At 44.4% G+C, this 20,710-nt stretch overlaps 1 protein-coding gene across 1 annotated transcript; it reads right to left on the reverse strand.

Annotated features, from left to right (window-relative positions):
• Positions 1 to 406: 406 nt before the first annotated feature.
• Positions 407 to 3,484, reverse strand: LOC135385029 (uncharacterized). Its single transcript, XM_064614207.1, has 6 exons — positions 3,264 to 3,484; positions 3,012 to 3,091; positions 2,490 to 2,628; positions 2,354 to 2,439; positions 1,626 to 1,845; positions 407 to 498 (listed from the first exon to the last, which is right to left on the reverse strand). Exons 1-6 carry the CDS (start codon positions 3,454 to 3,456, stop codon positions 407 to 409), a joined length of 810 nt encoding a protein of 269 aa, XP_064470277.1. The 5' UTR covers positions 3,457 to 3,484.
• Positions 3,485 to 20,710: the final 17,226 nt, after the last annotated feature.

The following is a 20,710-nucleotide window of genomic DNA, read 5'->3' on the forward strand; positions in this document are numbered from 1 at the left end:
ACTTAGTCAACAGAGAACACAGACATTCAGTAGACTTTCTATTGACCTCATGTTTACATCAGATATTGATTTTATGTTGACTTATGGAACTTTAAGTCTTGTAGACACTTTCACAGAAAGGTAACAGGTTTTTCTGTAGACTTTGCATATCCTTTCCACACATTTCCTGTGACTTTCATATGTAACATATGTTTTCAATTTCTCTGTTGACTAACTGTTGACTCAGCTGCCGCTGCTCATAGCATTTGCCATGCACACGAGCATTGCTGAATAAAACCAACTGCAATTGTGTTCTGTATCATGCATGCAGCTAAAAGGAGAACAGTAGACTCCAAACGAGCAAAATGACTATATTGATGGCGTTATCACAGCATTATCACAGGTGTGTTGGAGAAACATTCCTTTCTCAGTTCTGTGCCCTCGACAATTTACTAAGCATTGCTGCTAGGCTGTTCTTGATGGGCCCCACAGGCTGGCGGAATTTCTGACATGTGTAACCTGCAAAGAATAAGGCATTAGTGAATGTTAAATGACAACAACAGCACTGCAATGTGTCACTTAACCACGTTGAAGTGTGGAAGTAAACGTGAAAAAGAAGAAGAAACAAAAAGAAGTTGCAAGAAGTATGCATTCCATTGGAAGACAGGCCTATTGCTTGCACCGAAAATTAGTGCAGGGAGTCTCTAGCTGTCACCTAAGCAATGTAAGTATTTGGAAGCTGTCTTTCTACTTACGTGTACTGTGCTAGCAAAAAGAAGCACAAATGTGAGAGGTACAATTAATGTGCGAAGCCAGTGTTATAATATACAAAACAAAAATAAAAATAGTACAGTGTATCTCGTAATTTATGTATCTGCTGTTAAGTGGTAGAACTATTCTTTGCAGTTCATAAAGACAGTACAGTGTATCTCGTAATTTATGAATCTGCTGTTAAGTGGTACAACTATTTAATGCAGTTCATAAAACAGTACAGTGTATCTCGTAATTTATGTATCTGCTGTTAAGTGGTACAACTATTTCATGCGGTTCAGTACAACACAGGGTAGGAGAACCGAATGGGACAGGTCATTGTGCAACGTGTTGGGCATACCGGTCACAGCATTTTTTTGTGTTTTTTTTTATTCTAGAAGTTTACTAACCGGCTCAATTCCATTTAGACAAGGCTACCCCTGGTACCCTACCCAATGGCCTAGATTCTCAATTATATCAATGAAGCATTCAGTTGCTGAAAAAATGGCCCAGTTGAAAACATTTAGCACTGACGGTGCTCCAAGCTATGACTGTTTATGTCCCGCACTCAGCGTGGCTCGTTGAGGCAACAACGCTACTGTCATGTTGTGATATATTATTTTTGATTCGTGGAAATGGTAATGGCTGTTCGACAAATGTCGAGTTGAATCCCCCGAAGCCATTTGTAAGTGTTTGCAGGGTGTGACGGTGTTTCTCAGTATCTTGACTACCTCGGATCGTCGCATTATGGGCAACTTTGTCATCCCATCTTTTTTCATCGGTTCTCAACTTGTATCAGAGGAAGTCTACTACTCTAGGTTACGTACTGGGTGTAGGGGGAGGTAATGACAGCATCGGCTCACCATTGTAGGCCTCACAGAAGTGAGTCTACGTACCAAGAACAGCATCCAGCTTCTCACGGTCCAATGGTGGCTTTGCATCACTGCCCTTGTTGGCATTCGATTGCACTCCGTAGAGCGACTTCCCAATAAGGTTCTCCCGTCCAAAGACATTGCTCAATAGCACCCGTGCATATCTGTTGGCAGAGTTTCCACATTGAGACTCGATTCTTGCAAGAGTGGTTGCATCCACGAGCACTCCGCATCCCATGTCAACCTGCAAGTGGATGCGCCTGAATGAGTTATTGATCTCTTCACGTGGTCCTATGATAAGTACCATGAGTGGACAGTAATCATTACCTCGATATCTGCACCAAGTGCCATGCTATCACACATATGCGCAGTGGCGTAGCCACGCGAGGGCTAGGGGGGGGGGGGGCTAGCCCCTCCCCCCCCCCTACCTGCCACGGACCGACCCACGCAAATCGTGCAAATATGAGCTTTTCAAAATACTTCCAATCTCGTGACACCACCTCATTGGTCATGGCAGCCTACATGTAATCGTATTGCGAAAGTCCAAATAAACTTTTTTTGTTCATCCGCACTTTGCAGTGTGCACAGGCATGTGTGTGTGTCGCACACAGGATCAACAAGGGGGGGGAGAGTTCGTACCGAGTCCCCCTACCTTGGCAGTCTGGCTACGCCACTGCATATGCGTCCCTTATGACTACAGTGTGCTGTATATGGCATTGAGACAACAACGATGAGGATAAGCAATTTTTCACCTTGCTGGCTTCTGCTGTCGGATTGGGCAAGAGCTGCTCCATCTGGCTCACAATCTTCTTCATGCGTCTTAGCATCCGTCCCATTTCTAGAAAAGCAGTATTTAGGAACAGGCTGGTTGGCCCTCCCATACAATACCGTATTTTTCCTCCGAGTCCTCCAATTTTCTTTTTAGCTGGTCACGTTCCTCTGCATTTGCCTTTTGCCCCTCCTCTGCGCCCTTCAGCTGTCTTTTCAGCTTTTCACAGTCCTGGCAGCTATCCTTCTCAGCTTCATGCTAGAACGAGTCAAGCAATCACTGACACAATAGCTCTAGGTGAAGGGGCAAACTTTCCCAAGCTAAACTTGGGAGCACTGGAATTTTGCAAACAGGGCAGGGTGAAACGAGCCTTCTCCGCATGTCAAAGCCATGAAAGCGATCACAAAACACTGCGGGCTTCCTCTTAATTTCTGTTTCCAAGCGCGCTCACCCATTACCAACACGGCAAAAATACGAACGCTAATTTGTAACAGTAACGACAATCCCAACAGTAACTAAGCTGAGGCACGAACACCCTAACTAGATTGATCAATACATCTGACGTCCGCAGAAGAGTAAGCTCGCTGCCTGCCAACAGAAGGCCCCGCAGTTTTGTTTAGTTGGAATTGAGTGAAACTCACGGTGATGGAACTGATTTCTCTTGCCACTTGCAGTGCCTTCGCATTCCGATGCCGTTTTCTTTCCATCTCGCTTTGTGAACCTGCATGGAATAAGTGTGATCTTTCTATAGTACTACACAAGCATGACGCCGTGATCGTTGATAACCAGCGTCTATTAGTAAGACAAAGAGGCGTCGCGCATGAATTTCGTCATAAACAGGACAGAAAAAACGCTATCGGCAGATAGCTTTCAAGATAGAAGTAAGCACTTACCTGCAGCTAATATGTAACCAGACGACGGGTGCTTCTTTGCATGCCACTTGATTTCAACCAACTGCCCTTTCAGTTCAGAAACGCTTTTGAGATTCTCTAACAGGTTTCGTTGCAACTCAGCGTCGCAAAGTGCACTGATAGGGTACACGTCAAACAGTATAGTGTCCGGCCACTTCACAATCACGTGCATCATCTTAAAAGCTCACTTGATACACCAAAACGAAAAAGCCGAGAGATCAAAATCGCAACCACAGCTGCACAGCTGCACGGCGGGAAAATCGTAGCGCGCACGAAGCGACGCAATGCGATCTGCTGTTGCAACGACAATTCAGAACAAATATTTGTTGTTATCCATTACCAGCTAGATTTGATGAAAGATTCAAGCGTTTAAAACTAAGAGGAAATTATGGTTATGAATAGAGTCCGTGTGTGATTCTTTCTTTTTTCTTTTTTGTAGTTACGATCCCCGGAAACCGAAACTACAACTGGCGATGATTGCAACAATCATCGCCAGTTGTAGTTTCGGTTTCTTGTTTTTGCAAACTTATGCCATTAGCGATTTCCATTGTTGTCTCTTTCTCTTGCGTGAGTGAACATTGTACACAGATACTATGTAGTCCAACCAGCTCGAATCTAGAAACGACGACATGCGGGATCTCTGGTGATGTGAGCAGCTTGTGCCCTGGTGCTGTGTGTGCTTCCCGTCCCGAACTAAGATATTGCAAGTGCGCCAGCATGGCGTCACAGCCGAAGAGATGCAAGTATCTGTACGACACGAGCGTAAGTCTCCCGCGAACAACCAACTATAGACTACAGTTGCGAGAAGAAAGCCAGAGGTTTCGTCAGCAGGAGGCTGCTGCTGCTACCACGGAGCCGAGAATTGACGATGATGGCCGTTTCTGTAATGATGGTGTTAGCAGCGATGGGGGCGGTGACTCTGCGGAAACAAGTTCCTTGGACAGTTGCGAAGACCGCGAAGGTCGAGCTTTTGCCCAGACCTCGAACTCTTCAAATGAGACAGATTCCGATGTCGACAGCTCCGACTTCACTGACAGTGACGACGAAACACAAGAGTCTGATAGGGAAACACCAGGCAATGTAAGTGCCAATGTAAGAACTAGCTGAATTTCGAACACGCATGTACATCAACTTCTCCCGAGACAGTCAGCAATTTAATATTACTTGGGGCGAAGTGCAGTACACGAGCATATAACCTGGGCAAACACGGCTTCATTTCTTCATTGTTGTTCTTGCAGGATGAATTGCTTTATGATGGCGCACGGATTTCCCGCAGCGAAAGTCTACTCCTCATCATGGCGCATTCGCTTCGGTACCAGTTATCGAAAGAAGCAACAGAAAGCCTCCTGAAGGTATTAGAAGCGCATCTGCCAACGGGTACCACCTTGCCGTTGACTAAGTATCTGTTCTTCAAGGAATTTGATGATGCAAAAAGTTCAATATCTGCAAACTTTTGGTGTGCTGCATGTGGAGCATACGTGGGGAAGGAAGAGGACTGCAGTGGCCCAGACCGTGTACTTAATTGTTCTATGTGCAACGAGCCATGTGACTCTCGGGAGAAGCTCCGGAGTGGACAGTACTTCATAACCTTCGACCTGCAGGCTCAACTGGCGTACCTGATGAGTACAAATGAGTCTGTGTTGCTGTCACGTAACTCCTCACAACACGACGTTGGAGACATCACCAACAGCACTTCATATGGTGCGCTACCCATATCAGAGAACGATATTTCCATAACGTGGAACACAGATGGTGCCCCAGTTTTCGAATCATCACAATACTCCATATGGCCGTTATTTGTGCAAGTGAACGAGCTCCCGTATAGACTGCGGACTCAGAATGTGCTACTGGCGGGCCTCTGGTTTGGAAGTGGCAAACCGCATCTGCAGTGCTTTCTAAGACCTTTTGTTGACACAGTGAACAACCTTTCATCATCTGGGTTCACTTGGACCAGCAAATCTGGTGGTCAACACACAACAAGAGTCTTCCCTGGTCCCTGCACAGTCGATAGTGTGGCACGGTGCCAGATATTAAACATGGCCCAGTTCAATGGAAAGTATGGCTGCTTGTGGTGTGAACACAAAGGGGAAGTGGTAGAGGTTCAGAGCGGCCATGCGAGGGTTTACCCCATTACAAATAATCTGCCTCGTCCAAGGACGCAGGAAAGTGTCATGCACAACGCTGAAATTGCAGAGGCAAAAGGGCAGCCTTTTCATGGCATCAAGGGGCACAACATCCTGTTCCTGCTAACCTTCTTCGACGTTGTGACAGGGTGTGTTGTGGATTACATGCACGCCGTCTGTGCTGGTTTTGTTCGAAGCACGGCATCCATATGGTTCAGCAACAAAGCAAGACATCCCTACCACTTGGGTGGAAGACTAGATGAAATTGACGGAAGACTTAGGAGCTTGAAGTCAGTATGGGAACTATCGCGTCTACCCCAGTCAGTCAAGAAGTGGAAATATTGGAAAGCGTCAGAGTGGCGCAATTTTCTGCTTTACTTTTCACCACTGGTACTCAAGGGCGTTTTACCCCGAAAGTATTACAAGAACTGGCTCCGTTTTGTGTGTATCATGCATCATCTACTTAGAAAGGATGTACCTCTTGGACAGCTGGCCGACCTGCAAAAACACATGGTATCCTTCCTGACGGAATACCAAAAGTTGTATGGTAAAAAGCACATGAAATACAACACACACCTAATGATCCATTTAGTGCAGTGTGTGAAGAACTGGGGATCTTTGTGGAACTACTCCACATTCACGTTCGAAAACATGAACGGCCGGCTGCTTAATCTGGTGCATGGAACACGCTACGCCGCGGAACATATTGCTGAAAGATATTTGTTTATGAAAAAGATATCAAGAAAGTTGTCGAACCTCCCAGTGCACCGTGACTCAAGTTGTGCCAAGCCTCTGCTTGATGAGTTACTGAAGGCATACAAGCCCCACAAGAAAATTCGTGGTTCCAGTAACATTGTACTATATGGCAAAGGGAAGGCATTGCGTGGAAAGCTATTTTTTAGAAAGTTCACTCGTGGCCCGTTCACCTTTTGTGTTCCTCGATTGGATAAATCACGGCGATCGAATTCTTATGTCAGGGCTGGAGAGAGGTTTGGACAGATCTTGGAAATATACGTTTGTGAGGAAAGAAGTGCGGCTCCGGTAGAAGCAAGAACGGCTCCGGTAATGTTAAAATTGCAAGTTTTCCGGACAAAGCAAACTTTGCTTCATGTTCTGCACAATGACTTCCGCATAGACAGCTTTGCATGTGTCGAACAATCTGAAGAAGTTCTCGTGATTGATGCGTCACAAGCCGAAAAATGCATTGCCTTGGCCATTGACAGGTCAATATACTTGTGTGCATTGCAGGATAATCTTGTTGTTGAGGCTACCTGACCATGCACCTTTCACAAGTTTCATCATCCTGCTCTATTCACCATTTATGCGATGTCTTCCATGACAAATTTTTGTGTGCATTATTGCTAAAGCCAAGCAATGTAAATACATATATATATAACTCTGCCAACATTAAATTTTGCTTCTTACGGCCTCCTTCTGCTTCCTACTGTCTCATTCTCAAATACTGTAAACTTATTGGAGTATCAAGGTGACAACATATTTGAAGGAAGTCCAGAAGAAGAACAGTCTCTGTTCGAAATATCGGCGGCTTCTGTCCTGAGGCAACTCCCTTCCAACATATTTGAACATTATTGCCACTACGGAGCAGCCCGTGTTGAAAATCTTGCACGTAATCAAAGAATTTGGCATGTCAACAAAATTTCAACACAGACACCTGTGGATTACATTTCTAGGAAGTACACAGAAATGCATTCAACAGGTTGTACATTCACAGTTAACAGGAATGTCTGTTGCCTTACTCAACAAAAAGTCAAAGTCAACAGCCTGTCAAATTAGGAAAGAAAACATACACAAGAAGTCTGTAGAAAGTAAAAGTTCATTTTTGTAAGGGGTAGCTCGGTATCTGTTCGTAGATTTGCGCCGTTTCTAGTTGGTTGCGCGTTTAGGAACAACAAATTTATTCGAAGACGATAAGATACCGATAATGCATCACCGAACAGCAGCATTTATCATTGTGAGCCATATTTCATTTCTTGAAATTTGTCGTCGTATTTGTTCAAAAATAAAAGCACAAGTCTGCATACTTGAATTGACCTCCTTGAACTGCTTACGTTGAACGTCTGCAAATGTTGTACTTATGTGCCTTCGCGCACCATGCTAGGCACAAAACCATATTTGATTAGAATAAATACTTCAAGAGGAAGTCATTCAAATACATTGTTATTTATAGCTATTTTTTCCATTCCAGTCATGGTATGTGGCTACACGAAGGATTCCGAATAAGAAAAACAACAACACCATGGCTAATAGAATGTTGCTGCTCAGGGAGTCATGGCCGAGGAGGTGAGCTATTAAGATCATCATAGGGTTCCGTTGTGAAGTGAGAAATTTTGAAGTAGTGCACGAATGTTATTTCGCGCACTTCTTTTATAAAAAAGAAACCAGAAAAGGAAAGTTATGCATGCATCATTTCATGAATTGTAATGTATCACTATTTGATATTCACATGTTTCCATTAAGGGAATGAACTGATGAAACTAAATTCATCTCATGATCATGCTATGTGTTTACATGGAAGTCACATTTTTAAGGCTTGTCATTCTTTTGTCTAGATGACGATTTATGTTAGCCTTGTATGAAATAACAGACACATATCAACACGTATGCAGCTTGTGCACATTAAAACCAGCCATGTAGAGTCACCTGTTTTTTTTTTTTAAATATTCTAACCTATTCATGGTTGCTCTTTGCTACTTGAAGGTTTACTAATTCCAGAAGCAAGAATTGCACCATTGTAAGGCGAATGGAAATAAACTGACATCGACTGAGATAGGTGTTCCTTCTTGGCCAGTGACTGTAGGATGACTCCAAAAACGTCACAACAAAGCCGATATTCATCTAGATCCTACAAGTAGCTAACTCCACATAGTAGCCAGCTTCACTGCAACATCAACACTACCTTGTGGGAGTACACATTACACAATATGTTGCATTCTGCTGTGGTATGATGACATACCGTTTGTCTCGCAATATGTGTATATAAATATGATAAGGGCCCTAAGGGCACACTGGATGGCTTAGGCCCTGCTGAATGTATATCCATACCTGGCTGCAACCTTGCCTATCAATGCAGGTTACAATACACATTTTGACATTTGGCCGTTATGAGACATCTTCGGCCGTAATGAGACTACCTTCGGCCGTATTGAGACTTTGGCCGTAATGAGACACTTGCGGATTAAAGGATTATCGGCCGTATTGAGACATCGGCCGTAATGAGATACAATCTAATTTCTAAGTAAACGAGGAAGCTTCCATTTTTGTTTTTGCCGAATATTAAGGCAAATCATTTGATTGTAATGTAAATAGATAAGAAAATTTAGGCTTTTTTGCATATATATTAAGCAATATAGATTTAATACACTTACAAGATTAAACTGTTTAAAATATGCTTTCACAGAGTAACAATAACCAATATTGGCCACGGTACGAATTATCTTATTTTACATTAGTAAAAGCCTATTCAGATTACTTTTAATTGTCGTATCCCTGAGTAAACGGCAATAGTTTAGGCGAGACATAAACAGTAAACGGTATAGTAGTAGCTTAATTCGAACAGGAAACATGGGTCTATGCCTTGCCCTCATACCTAATCTTTTGCACAGTTTATTCTGAACGTATTCAATGTGTTCATCCCATAGCAACAGTTCGTTAAAGATCACAGCGAAACATTTGATGCATTTTACAATATCAAGAGGAGCATTAAGATATACTATCTCTATTTAGACTAACAATCTTCTTTTTTGGTTGAAATATGATTTCTTTAGTTTTACTACTATTAATGCGTAAAGTGTTTCAATTAACTCATTTTCCAAGTTGCAAAGCATCTCGTTAGCAGTAGTGGCTATTACGTCAATATCAGACCTACTGAAAAACACACTTGTATCGTCCGCATACGAAATAAATTCACAATTGACATCAATGTTAATTTTGTCACTCAGATATCCAGTACCAGCTTTGGGTATCACAACTGGGGGCCGAGTTGTGAGGTTCCCAAAACGTACCATATTTTACAAAAGAGGCAAATGTGCTATTTTTATCTCCTCAATGGCAAACCTTAGGATCTTCAGAACTTAGAATGCAATTTTACCCACACCAGACAGTATGTGAAAAAAAAAAAAAAAAAAGAATCAGCTGCATATGTGAAATAGACGATAGGTGGCGTCAAACAGCGTGGAAGCGCAACATGGTCAAAATGCCCACATCTGAATGATAATTCATTAAAAAATAACCACCAATTATTTTCAACAACTTTCAGCGCCAATGTGGATCGTAGGGACGAGACTTTAATATACAGGATGTCCCTGAAAACGTGTCATTCAATTTTACTAAAACAACTACGCCACATAGAATCATGTGGTCAACGGCAATTCTTCTTACTAGATTTTTTTCCACCTCCTGGTGTGAATGTCGTGTAACCTAAGTTTAATTATGTAAATGTTTGCGAACTAAACTCGGATATTTGCCAAGTAAAGGTCACATTTTTACCCCACCAATGTGAAGAGCGTGTAGAATTTCCCCAAATTAATGGCAATTGACAGGAATATTCAGGAGCTATCATATCGGAAAAAAATAGCCGAAAGTCATGCTCACTGACTGACAGCGATTGCGCTCAAAAAGACCTCGCGTGTTACACTCAAGTGCCACGAGAAGCATGATGTTCGGCTATTTGTCATGAATTTGAGTAAATGCGGCACGCTCTTCATGTTGGTGGGGTAAAAAAAGTGGCCTTTACTTGGAAAATTTCAAGTTGCCTTTCCGCCATTAAAATCCTAATCATCATCAACTTGGCAAATTTCCGAGTTCACTTAGCAAAAATTTACATATTTAAACTGGACATGCACATCAGGAGGTGGCAAAAACCTAGTAAGGGCAAATGCCGGTGACCGCACGATTCTAGATGGAGTAGTTTTTTATTAGAATTCAATCACAGGTTTTCTGGGACACCGCGTATGTTTGAAAGAAAAAAAAAATGGAGAGGTCGACCGGACCACGCTGCCTGATCCGGCGTGAAATCACCCTATAACAACTGAAGTATGCTTCAGTGTATTCAGACGTTGCATTTATCGAGCAACGCATCCTTATTCATGAAGTAGTCACAGCTTACAAGTCATTTTTACAGGTAGGTTGCACTGGTTGTACACGCGTGACAGAGTAGAGTCCTGTGTACTTCTTTCCACAACGTGTCGCACAGTATAAATTTTAGGAGCACGACCTAATGCAGCTGAGGGTGCATGCGGCGTATTATGCAGTGCAGCATGACTACGAAGAGCGTGTCCTGTTCCTGGGGATGCTGGACAGAGAAGTTTATTGTCAAATGGCTACGCATGTCTGTTCAACAGTAGATTCCAAAGATACGATACGGTATTTAATTGAGAAAGCTAATCTCGAAAATATGCTAGTGCCATAATAAATGATGCGGATAAGGTGTTCTTTGCCACACCTGAGTCATCTCCTACCTGAGACCTCCTACATGAAACGGTCACAGACGTAACATGAACTGCGAAATATACCAATCTGAAATCTTTCACGTGCTTTAATTAACATTCAAGTGAATTTTGTTAGACGCGTAAATCATTTTATCATCTCATTCATGTGCTCTGTGGTATTATCAAATGGGTGTCTGTGCAGCAGTATATACCACAGAACAGATGATGTTTTTAGTGTTTCAATGGGAAAACTAATCTCGTCGATATGGTAACGCCGAAATAAATCATGCCGATAAGGTGCTCTTTGCCAGACCTGAGTCCATCTGGGCAGAGGCCGCTTACATGAAATAGTCATAAACGTTACATGGACTTAAAAAAAACGCTTACTATACTGAAAACATTCTCGTCCGTTAAAATTACATTAAACTGAGTATTGTTAAACACATAAATCATTTCAGCTCTGCACACGTGTTTTGCTGCAGCACCACCACCACCTAAACCACATTATCGAAAATCGTGACCGCTTTTTACAAGTCAGAAAATCCATTTGCTTCCTGTCAACACATCCTGCTGCGCTACAATCAGCAATAATCATAAGAACTCCTAATACAAGAAGGAATTGAGGAATCGTTAACACAGAAGCTTCAACGGCGAGAAACGCACATCAGAGAGAAACGAGAGCGAAAACAGTCTCACCTACAACAAATCGTCATCTGTTCGTAGATGACCATCACACATAAGGCATCAGCAGGGTGGACAATGGGCTTACGCATATGAATTTGTAGCGCGGAGATAGCTTGGAGAATCACCTGTTCAAGCAGCGTCCGCGTACCTTGCCCACTACGTCATACGATATTGTCTCGTTCGATGCCATTTCTTCCTGTCATACGTTTGACACAAAGAAAACATGAATTTAAAAAAAAAAACTACAGACACCCAGCCCAAAATGTGACAACTTACATTTGTAGACTGTGCATGATGTGAGACCATGAGACGCCAGACACCAAAGTGACCGTTAACCAAGTGAAAGAAAAGAAGCTTTGCACACGGAACCATGCACGTGTTTGTAAGGGGCTACCGAGGGAGAAGGAGGAAGACGATGGCATAAGGTAGAAGGAGAGGTAGAAGTGAGATTTGGAGTAAATCAGCGGATCACATTGGCGCAGCCGGCAGGATCATTCAGCAATGTGGGTGCAATTAGAACTCCAAGGGACATTAGAGAGCCCGAAGTTCACCAAGTGCTCTGTGGATGAAGAGACATTTGACCTCTCCCACCACCCGAGTGTGTCTGCTCTACTTCAACACATTATGGAAAGGACAAAGTCCGATCTCGCCACTCTCCTATCAAAGGGGACCATTAGCGTCAACATCAGGATGACCGACTTCGAGCATCTGGTTCGTCAGCCTCTCAATATTCGAGGCACGCCAAGCACGATTGTAACAGGCACCTCCGGTGAGGTCGACGGTGTCAGCATCCTCCAGATTATTCAGAACCAACAAGCCTAGATGGCACAACAACAGCAGGTTCTGCTCCACTTGGTCACGTCTCTGTCGCGGGATGACGGTCACCAGGGTGACATGCGTCCTACCACTTTCGACGGTCACTCGATGAGTGCTTCACGTTGGATAGCGACTTACGAACATGCTTGTGAGAAGAACGGCTGGACCTCGGACGAGCATAAAATCGATAATCTAGTACAATCTCTGTCTTCAACCGCCCTAAAAGTGGTACCAATATCTTGTGTTACAAAAGCGCACAGACACATGGGCGTTGTGGAAAGCCAGCTTTTTGTCGTCCTTCGCGTCAAATTTGGTTGACAGATGGGATGATGCCATCAGCTTCAGATACGACGGAGAGTCGCTGACACCGCACTAGCTTCGGTTGCTGCAACTCTCTCAACCCGAACTTCCGGAGGCGTCAGTGGTGGCACTAACGATTCACGGCCTGCCACATGAGCTCCGACAGATGGTTCAGACAAGAGGACTAAAAGGACCTGAAGACCTTCTGCCATGTTTCAGGGATCTGGGAATAGAAAAGGCAAAGACAGCTTGTCCAGCAGGTGTGACATCCCCTTTTGACGGGATCAATGCCAGGAGACAGCGACCACCTCAATTTTGACAGGAAGGGCCAAACAGCCAAGGCACCACCTGGAAATTTAGGACCGCGGCCGCAGCAGACGATGCTTCAGACAACATTCACGCTGTTACGGATGAAAAAAACGAATAAACGAGGGTGTTAGTTTCCACCCTCAGATGCCAAGTGAAGCCGTATACCTTTGTAATGCCAAACTCCTATACGTGCCGATGTTCGTGAATGATACTGAAGTTCACGCGCTTGTGGAGAGCGGATCATCAGTCACGTTTGTGAACAGACGTCTTATACCACCTGAATCGATCACTCCAGGAAGACCAGTGCGCATAGTACCCTTCGACGATACCAATACGGTGTATAAAAACTGGACTTCGATCACCCTTCGTTTTGTGAATAATCAGGTCACCACACACGCGTTGGTAATTACCGATGTGCCCTACAACTTCCTCCTTTCTCGTCCAGACATGAAGGAATTGAGAATGGATATACATTGGGACGACACAGTGTCTGTACGGGCAGAGATACCGCAGTCGAAGCACCATGTGCGGCACGTTGACATACGCAACCAGGATGACGGCGCAAAATGCTACCCCAACCTTATTTCCGAGTCCGGATATCCCTCGCCCACTTGTGCAATCCAGGTACCCTTTAATCTCTCTGATAATGCGGTCGTCAGAAGGAAGCCATGCAACATCACTCGTGAGAAGAAAGAATGGCTGAGGAAGGAACTGCAAGAAATGCTGGACGCGGGTATCATACGCCCTTCAACATCGACGTTCGCCTCTCCTATCACAATAGCACCCAAGGCAGACGGGACCTTCAGGCTCTGCACGGATTTCCGCTTCATTAATAAGCGAACCGATATCTTCCAGTTTACTATGCCGAATATAGACGACATCATAAATGACACAGGCGGCAGCACAACATTTTCCACCATAGATTTATGCAAAGGGCTCTGGCAAGTGCCTTTAACCGAAGAAACCAAGAAGTACACATCATTTGTCACACCTTTCAATCTCTTCGAGTACAACCGATTGCCATTCGGATGGAAAAACTCGTCCGCTTGGTTCCAGAAGATGATGACCACAGTTTTGGCGCCCTTTATCGGAAAATTTGCACATGTATACAGCGATGACATACTCATCTATTCGAGGAATCCCGAAGAAGGTTCGTCGCACCTGAAGCAAATTCTGGACGCCTTAAGTAGGACAAACCTGAAGAGCAACTTGAAAAACAACGTCTTCTTCAGAGGTCAGGTAGCCTTCCTTGGCCGCGTATTTGACGGAAAGACGAAGACAACCAAAGAAGACTCAGTCAAGAAGATCCGAAACATGCAGAAGCCAAATGACACGGATGAGGTTGAGGTATTTTCTTGGTCTCGCTGGGCACTCTCGAGCTTTTGTCCGTGACTATGCTAAGAGGACAAAACGCCTCACAACTCTAATTAAAAAAAGAAAAGAAAAATTAAACGTGCCATTCGTCTGGTCAACCGAATATGAAGAGGCACACATTGACCTACTACACAGCATATCTTCCAACCCAGTACTAGCAATTCCCGACTTCAGCCTTCCGTTCGAGCTCCATACAGATGCATCACAATATGGGACTGGCGCGGTCCTATATCAGCGTGATGTGTCAAAGCCCGCTCAACAGCAGCTAACTGTCATCGGCTATCATTCTTACACATTGACCAAGCCGAAATAAACTGTTGTACAACGCAGAAAGAACTACTGGCTGTACCACTTCTGTAACTACTTCTGCACCTACCTTGACGGCCGACCGTTTAAGCTTTGTACTGACCACCAACCAATTGTAGGTATCCTGACGTCCAGTGAACTGGAGGGCAGGCTGTCAAGATGGGTTTCCGAGCTTCAGCACCTGGAAATGGTAATACAGTACAAGCCGGGCAAAGCCCTGACTGATTCGGATGCTCTGTCACGCTTAGCCTTGGACGCTCTTGCTGCAGCTACGTTCGACGACACACTGATGTGGGAAGGTACGGAAAACATCCAGCTCAAAAATGGTCGCTACGTGGAACCCCCACAATGCGCAAGAAAATAATACGAATGTATCACGACAGTCCGGACTGTGAAGGCCACGACGGTGTGTCTCGCACGTATCGGAAGTTGTGCCAGCGGTTCACATGGCCAAAAATGAAGCAGGATGTGAAAGACCACATACGATCATGCGACGTTTGCCAGAGATGCAAAGTGAAGTTCCGACAGAGAACTGATTTGATGGTCCTACCCGAACATTCGGAAATACTGTTTGAGGTTGTCCATCTTGATTTTGCGGAACTCCGAAAAAAGTCGGAAGGTGTAAGGAGGACGCAAGCTTTTTTACTTGCTATTGATGAAGCAACGCGAATGGTCTGCACACGCCCTGGTTGAGAAGACAGTAACAGCGTAATATCCATAAAGCAAAGATACGTATTCGCAGCAACAAAAGTCGTTGTTTGTGACAACGGGTCTGGTTTGACAAGCAACCGTCTCCAACAATGGGCTCAACAGAAGAACATCAGCATACCTCACCTTATCACCCTGCTGCGAATGGCATGGCTGAAAGGGCGATTCGCGACTTCAACCAGTTTATGCACATGTACCATGAGTTTCCTGGCGGATGGCGATCTTGTTTGGAAGTGGCCACCAACCATCACAACAGGTCGTACAACAATGCTATTGGCTGCTCTCCGTACTTCGCGCATCAAAACAAAGCGCCACTTCTCAAATCCGGCCGCAGCGTGGGTATCGCTGAGAATCTTCCGATCACGGAGCACCGGAGGGACCGCAACAACCAAGCACACTACAGGAAGTGCGTGAAAAAGAATTTCGACCAGCGACACAACCCCAAAATCCACGACATTCAAGTCGGAGACCTTGTGCTCGTTCGCAAAGGCCTTCCGGGAGCACACACAACACTTCTGGGCCCGTTTGAGGTTTTACAGATAGCCGGGAAACAGGGCATTCTGAAAACAGTTGGGTATACAGGCGACACCGGCCGCTTTGAACTGGCGACCATCAGTAACATCTTCAAATACCATCCCAGGAGGGATGAACCTGTGGATCCCGGGCCCATGTAGGGGGCTACCGAGGGAGAAGGAGGTAGACGGTGGGACAAGGTAGAAGAGGAGGTAGAAGTGAGATTTGGAATAAAGCAGCGGAGCTGCAAGGATCATTACAGTGTTCTCAGAAGGCAGGGCCTGTATAATAACTGAAAAACTATTCGCGTCAGTATAGGCGTAAAGGGCTGATGCTCCAACGCAGAGCCTCAGTTTATCCGTCACGACGAAATCTTATGCGTCAGGATATATGAGTAAATCATGTTCCCCAAGCCATTTACGCATAAAACTCCGCCCTTGACGCTTACAGCGGGCGCGTTTGCGTGTAATAGGAATAAAACAGAGCTTGACGGATACGGCGTCAGCCACTTTGTCGAAATTTACGCTTAATAAGGGTAAGATTGGACGTAAATTTATTCGTTTCGTTTCTGAGAGTGCAGCATACCTTGCGAAATCCTGGAGCACATTATCTTTAAAGTGACAGTCGCATCCGTTTCGGGCGATTTCGTAACTTTAGTGTCATTTTATTCCTTATGGACTGCTGAACACGCCATCGAAAACCCCACACCAAATAGTGGCGTTGTTCGGCTGTTATTCGATGGAATACATGACAAGAGCAGACGACGGATGTTGTTGTATTCCGCTAATCCCTCTCTCAAAAAGTGTGGAAACGTATTTATCTAAGAACCAATCAGGGCGCGACCTCCAGAAGCTGGACCGGGACGCTTTTGATCCGCCGTCGTCTGCAAGCTCTGCAAGGCATTTGGATGTCAACATGTCCGACGCGAGCGAATGTTACCTGTCGTCGCTATCCAGAGATTTCCTCGCGAGGACAGCAGTGATGCAGTAATAGAGGACAATGATCCGTATTCTACGGATCCTTTGCAACGACACTAGAGATATCGAGACGAAAATGGTCGCGACGATCATACGCCGTTCGTCAGTTCGAGCAGCTTCTCGATTCAGTGCTTGACAGACGCCCACTTCAAAAACAACAGCCCAACAGCTGCCTCTGCGGGTTTTGCAATCAGAGGAGCCGAACGTGTACTGTGTTGCCGTGCAGTGGGCCCGGTAGCGACGCTCTGCACTAGCACATTGTTCTAGTGCATTACGGAGCATCCTCTTTTTTTCCCCGACCTATGCTACCGGCTGCAACTTCCTGCTCCAGCAGACAACAGGTAGAGTAACATGGATTTTTCAATTTCTTTGAGGGGCACTGGTTATCACTTTCAAACGACAGCTAGATAGCTCGAAATCTGGCAGCCATCGCTACAAATTCCGTATCAAATCTTGCGTCTATCTCTTCCTTTTGTGCTGTATTTCACATGAAATGCATGTTTCTCCACAACTACCACCCCACTTTTTATCGCCTTAATTCCGAAAAGCATCTCATTTGAACCAGTCCCACACTGCTTATTATATTACGTGAAACATCTTGTTGGGCATGTTGGACTACGATGTTAACTGTACAGGACAAACACTAAAAAGGGTCACACACAAACCAAACACACTTTAGTGGCATACTTTGTATATATGTTGCTTCATGTTTATATCCTGTGTAGAGTTTAGCTTGGTTGTCTTTCATGGCACAATGTATATTTTAGTGCCTTTACCCTTTTTAATTGACACAGCAGATTTAAGGATTTTTTTTCTCACAGGTGTCTATGATTCACCAGCTGGATCTGCGGCTACCTGGATGTGCTGTTGCTCGTCCAATCGCCATATGAGGGTACTAACAGATTCAGAAGGATAACATATTCCATTTTCATGTTATAACTTACCTTACTATGGATACCAATTTTTTTACAATGCAGTATATTGGTGACACTATGAGTTTTGCTACTTGCCTGTATTCGGAGCAAACTTGCGAAGTGGAGTAGTTTGTACTGAGCGAGCATCCTCCAACAGGAAGAGATAGGGAACACGAACACGCACAGCAAGACAATCTGCTTTACTAGCAACTAAGTAAAAGATTACTAGAAGAAGCTGCCCACAGTTTTTCCAGAAGAGATCCCAGATTTTCCAGGTCTTGCGCCTATGTTCTTAAATTTTTCTTCAAGTAAAAGATATGTCTTTGTTGTATTCTGTCACGCAGTTGCTATAGTGAAGTAGATAGTCTTGTTGTGCATATCTGTGTCCCTGTCTCTTGCTGGTTGAAGATGACTGCCTGGATTCGTAGGACATGAAAATTATGTGAGTGTACATGTGTTCGCAGACTTATTCCATTTTATGCAGGTTTCTTTCATATAAATTGCTGCTCTGTGCATCCTTTTGCTCCACAACAATCCCGTGTTGTAAACTAACAAGCTGCAAGTAAATCTTTCCGATCAGTGCAGTTGTAACTCATGTCAAGCAGCATAACATTGAGACCTGTCTCATTCCTGCTGTCCATGTCTTGTTTCAGCTCTGTAATGTGGTGTAGATGTACATTGCACTGCACAATAAAAGGATAAGCAAAGCATGACAGAAATTTTGCTTTATCTTGAAAACTTTACAGTGCAACAATAGAGCATGTCTGTTTGGATTTAACGTATTGGAGAATGGACAGGGACAAGGACAACAAACACAGAGTGTTCAACTAGTAACAGATTTATTTGGAGTAGGGGTGTTTGTCCAAATAAACCAGATGCTAGTTGAACGCTGTGTGTGTACTTGTGTGGGTTCTCCACCATGTTCAACTTCACAGTGATTCATTCTGGTGCAGGGCCTTGGGTCCCAATTTGCTTGTGGGATGGGTTAACGTACCAAGAGCTAGCAGCCTAGCCAGGAGGTCCAAGGTGCATGGGCATCAGATGTGCAGAGGGGAGGGTCAACCTAACGACCCTCCTGAGGGATCCCTGAAATGCAACAGCAGTACAAGTGAGAGGCAAATGAAACAGCAACTGACTCACACAAAATATATCCGCAACCGCAATAACAAGTAGTTTATGAAACACTTTCTCCCTGATGCTGCTTTGGACATCTTTGTCCATAAATGTGAACTGGTAAAAAATACAGCGAATTGGTTGGGAAATGTGAAGGAAAGTGCCCCTGGAGGACAGCTATCAATATTTTGACTGTTGTCCTTCTGTGCACTGTCCTCATCATTACCACAGTATTTAAACAAATATGATGGGAGAATTAGAATTACAAGCCCTGTGCAGAATATGACAACACCTGAACAAAAGACACATAATACAGCATCAAAGTTTCACCTCTCAGTGTGGTTAAGTCTTAATTACATGTAGGAAATAGAAACAGTTACGAGCATGAGACTTGTACTGTCCAAAGTTGTACCACATCAATGCACTCATGTCATTCACAGCAAGAAATACGAAATTCTGCTTTGTGTCTTTAAATACTGCATGTGATTTCGTCAGGGTAGACACTTTCATATGTCAAACATGCGAAGCGCCTTTGCAACATTCATGCCCTAAAAGAGAATGGCTGAGCGCAGGAGGGTGCTTCCCAGTGACCTATTTTTTACCCAGGGCTGGCTTGACCATGTGCTCTGGATGCCGCAACTGCAGGCAGTTGTTGCTTTCAGCCATGTGCCTCTTGTTGTTATTATGACGTGAGTATTGCTGTTTGCGCAAGATGGGCCCTTCAACAAGGGTTCTATAGTCTTGTTCGACGTAAGAAAGAAACAAAATCTAGTTCGTCAGTTCTCAAAATATTACTGCACGGCAGATAGGATGGTTGGATGCAGACAGGTTACGCCGAATTGCTGCGCCAGATAATGTAATTGTATCTATTTCACTATTGTCAATTGCATCTTATTTTTGTGTGAGAAAACTCCAAATTTTACTATTGCACCTCCTTATCTCCAACGGCACATGTCTCAACTCAGCCATGAGATACAAGCATTCTTTTGGATTTAATCTAAAATGTAGATGAGCATCTGTATAGTTTATGGGCATACTGTGGAAAGTATGTCCTACATCACATGCACACGAGATTTCGCGAGGCTGCGACTGTAACTGTTTCTTTGTACTCCTCACTAGACAAAGTGTATTCAGATGAGATCTGCCAGCACAGGACTTAAACTTGGTTTTCAGAATCTGAGCTCCCTGTTGTTTCGGAAAGGGGGAAGCTCAGATCCTGAGGGTCAGCCGGGCTGCACCAAGGGAGATTAATTTGCTTTTGCCATGCTATACATGCCACAGTGATGTGACATGTATAGCATGACAAAAGCAAATTAATCTCTCTTGGTGCAGCCCGACTGACCCTCAGGATATCAGCTTCCCCTTTCCGAAATAACACAACATCAGCAGTACGTAGACTGGTAGAAATCCAGCGAACCAGTATAAGGAAGTATAAAGGGAATTGCCTCAAAACGAGAGCCGCTGATATTTCTCCTAGGCACCGTCCGGATCATTGGCACGGTATTTAAAGGGTTACCTAACCCGTTAAATACCATGCCAATGATAAGGATGGTGCCCAGAAGTCGAACAGACTCTGTTCGAAATATCAGCGGCTCTCGTCCTGAGGCAATTCCCTTCAAATATCAGCAAACTCGCCAAACAATTATGCTTCTACAACATATGCTTTACCATACCACGTTGACGCAGCTGTTATATCAGGATCTCGAGGTGCTGGTGTGGAACAGCTGATATCGCCAAAGGATGCCAGTTGCACACTTTTAGCTGTGCTCGTCTCCGCGTACCCCAAGAACGACTGACACTATTGTTGGAGGGTGCTAGAAGGTGGGAGGCTTGCCCTACTTGGCA

The sequence above is a fragment of the Ornithodoros turicata genome, chromosome 1 (genome assembly GCF_037126465.1).
Source record: "Ornithodoros turicata isolate Travis chromosome 1, ASM3712646v1, whole genome shotgun sequence".
Classification (NCBI taxonomy): Eukaryota; Metazoa; Arthropoda; class Arachnida; order Ixodida; family Argasidae; genus Ornithodoros; species Ornithodoros turicata.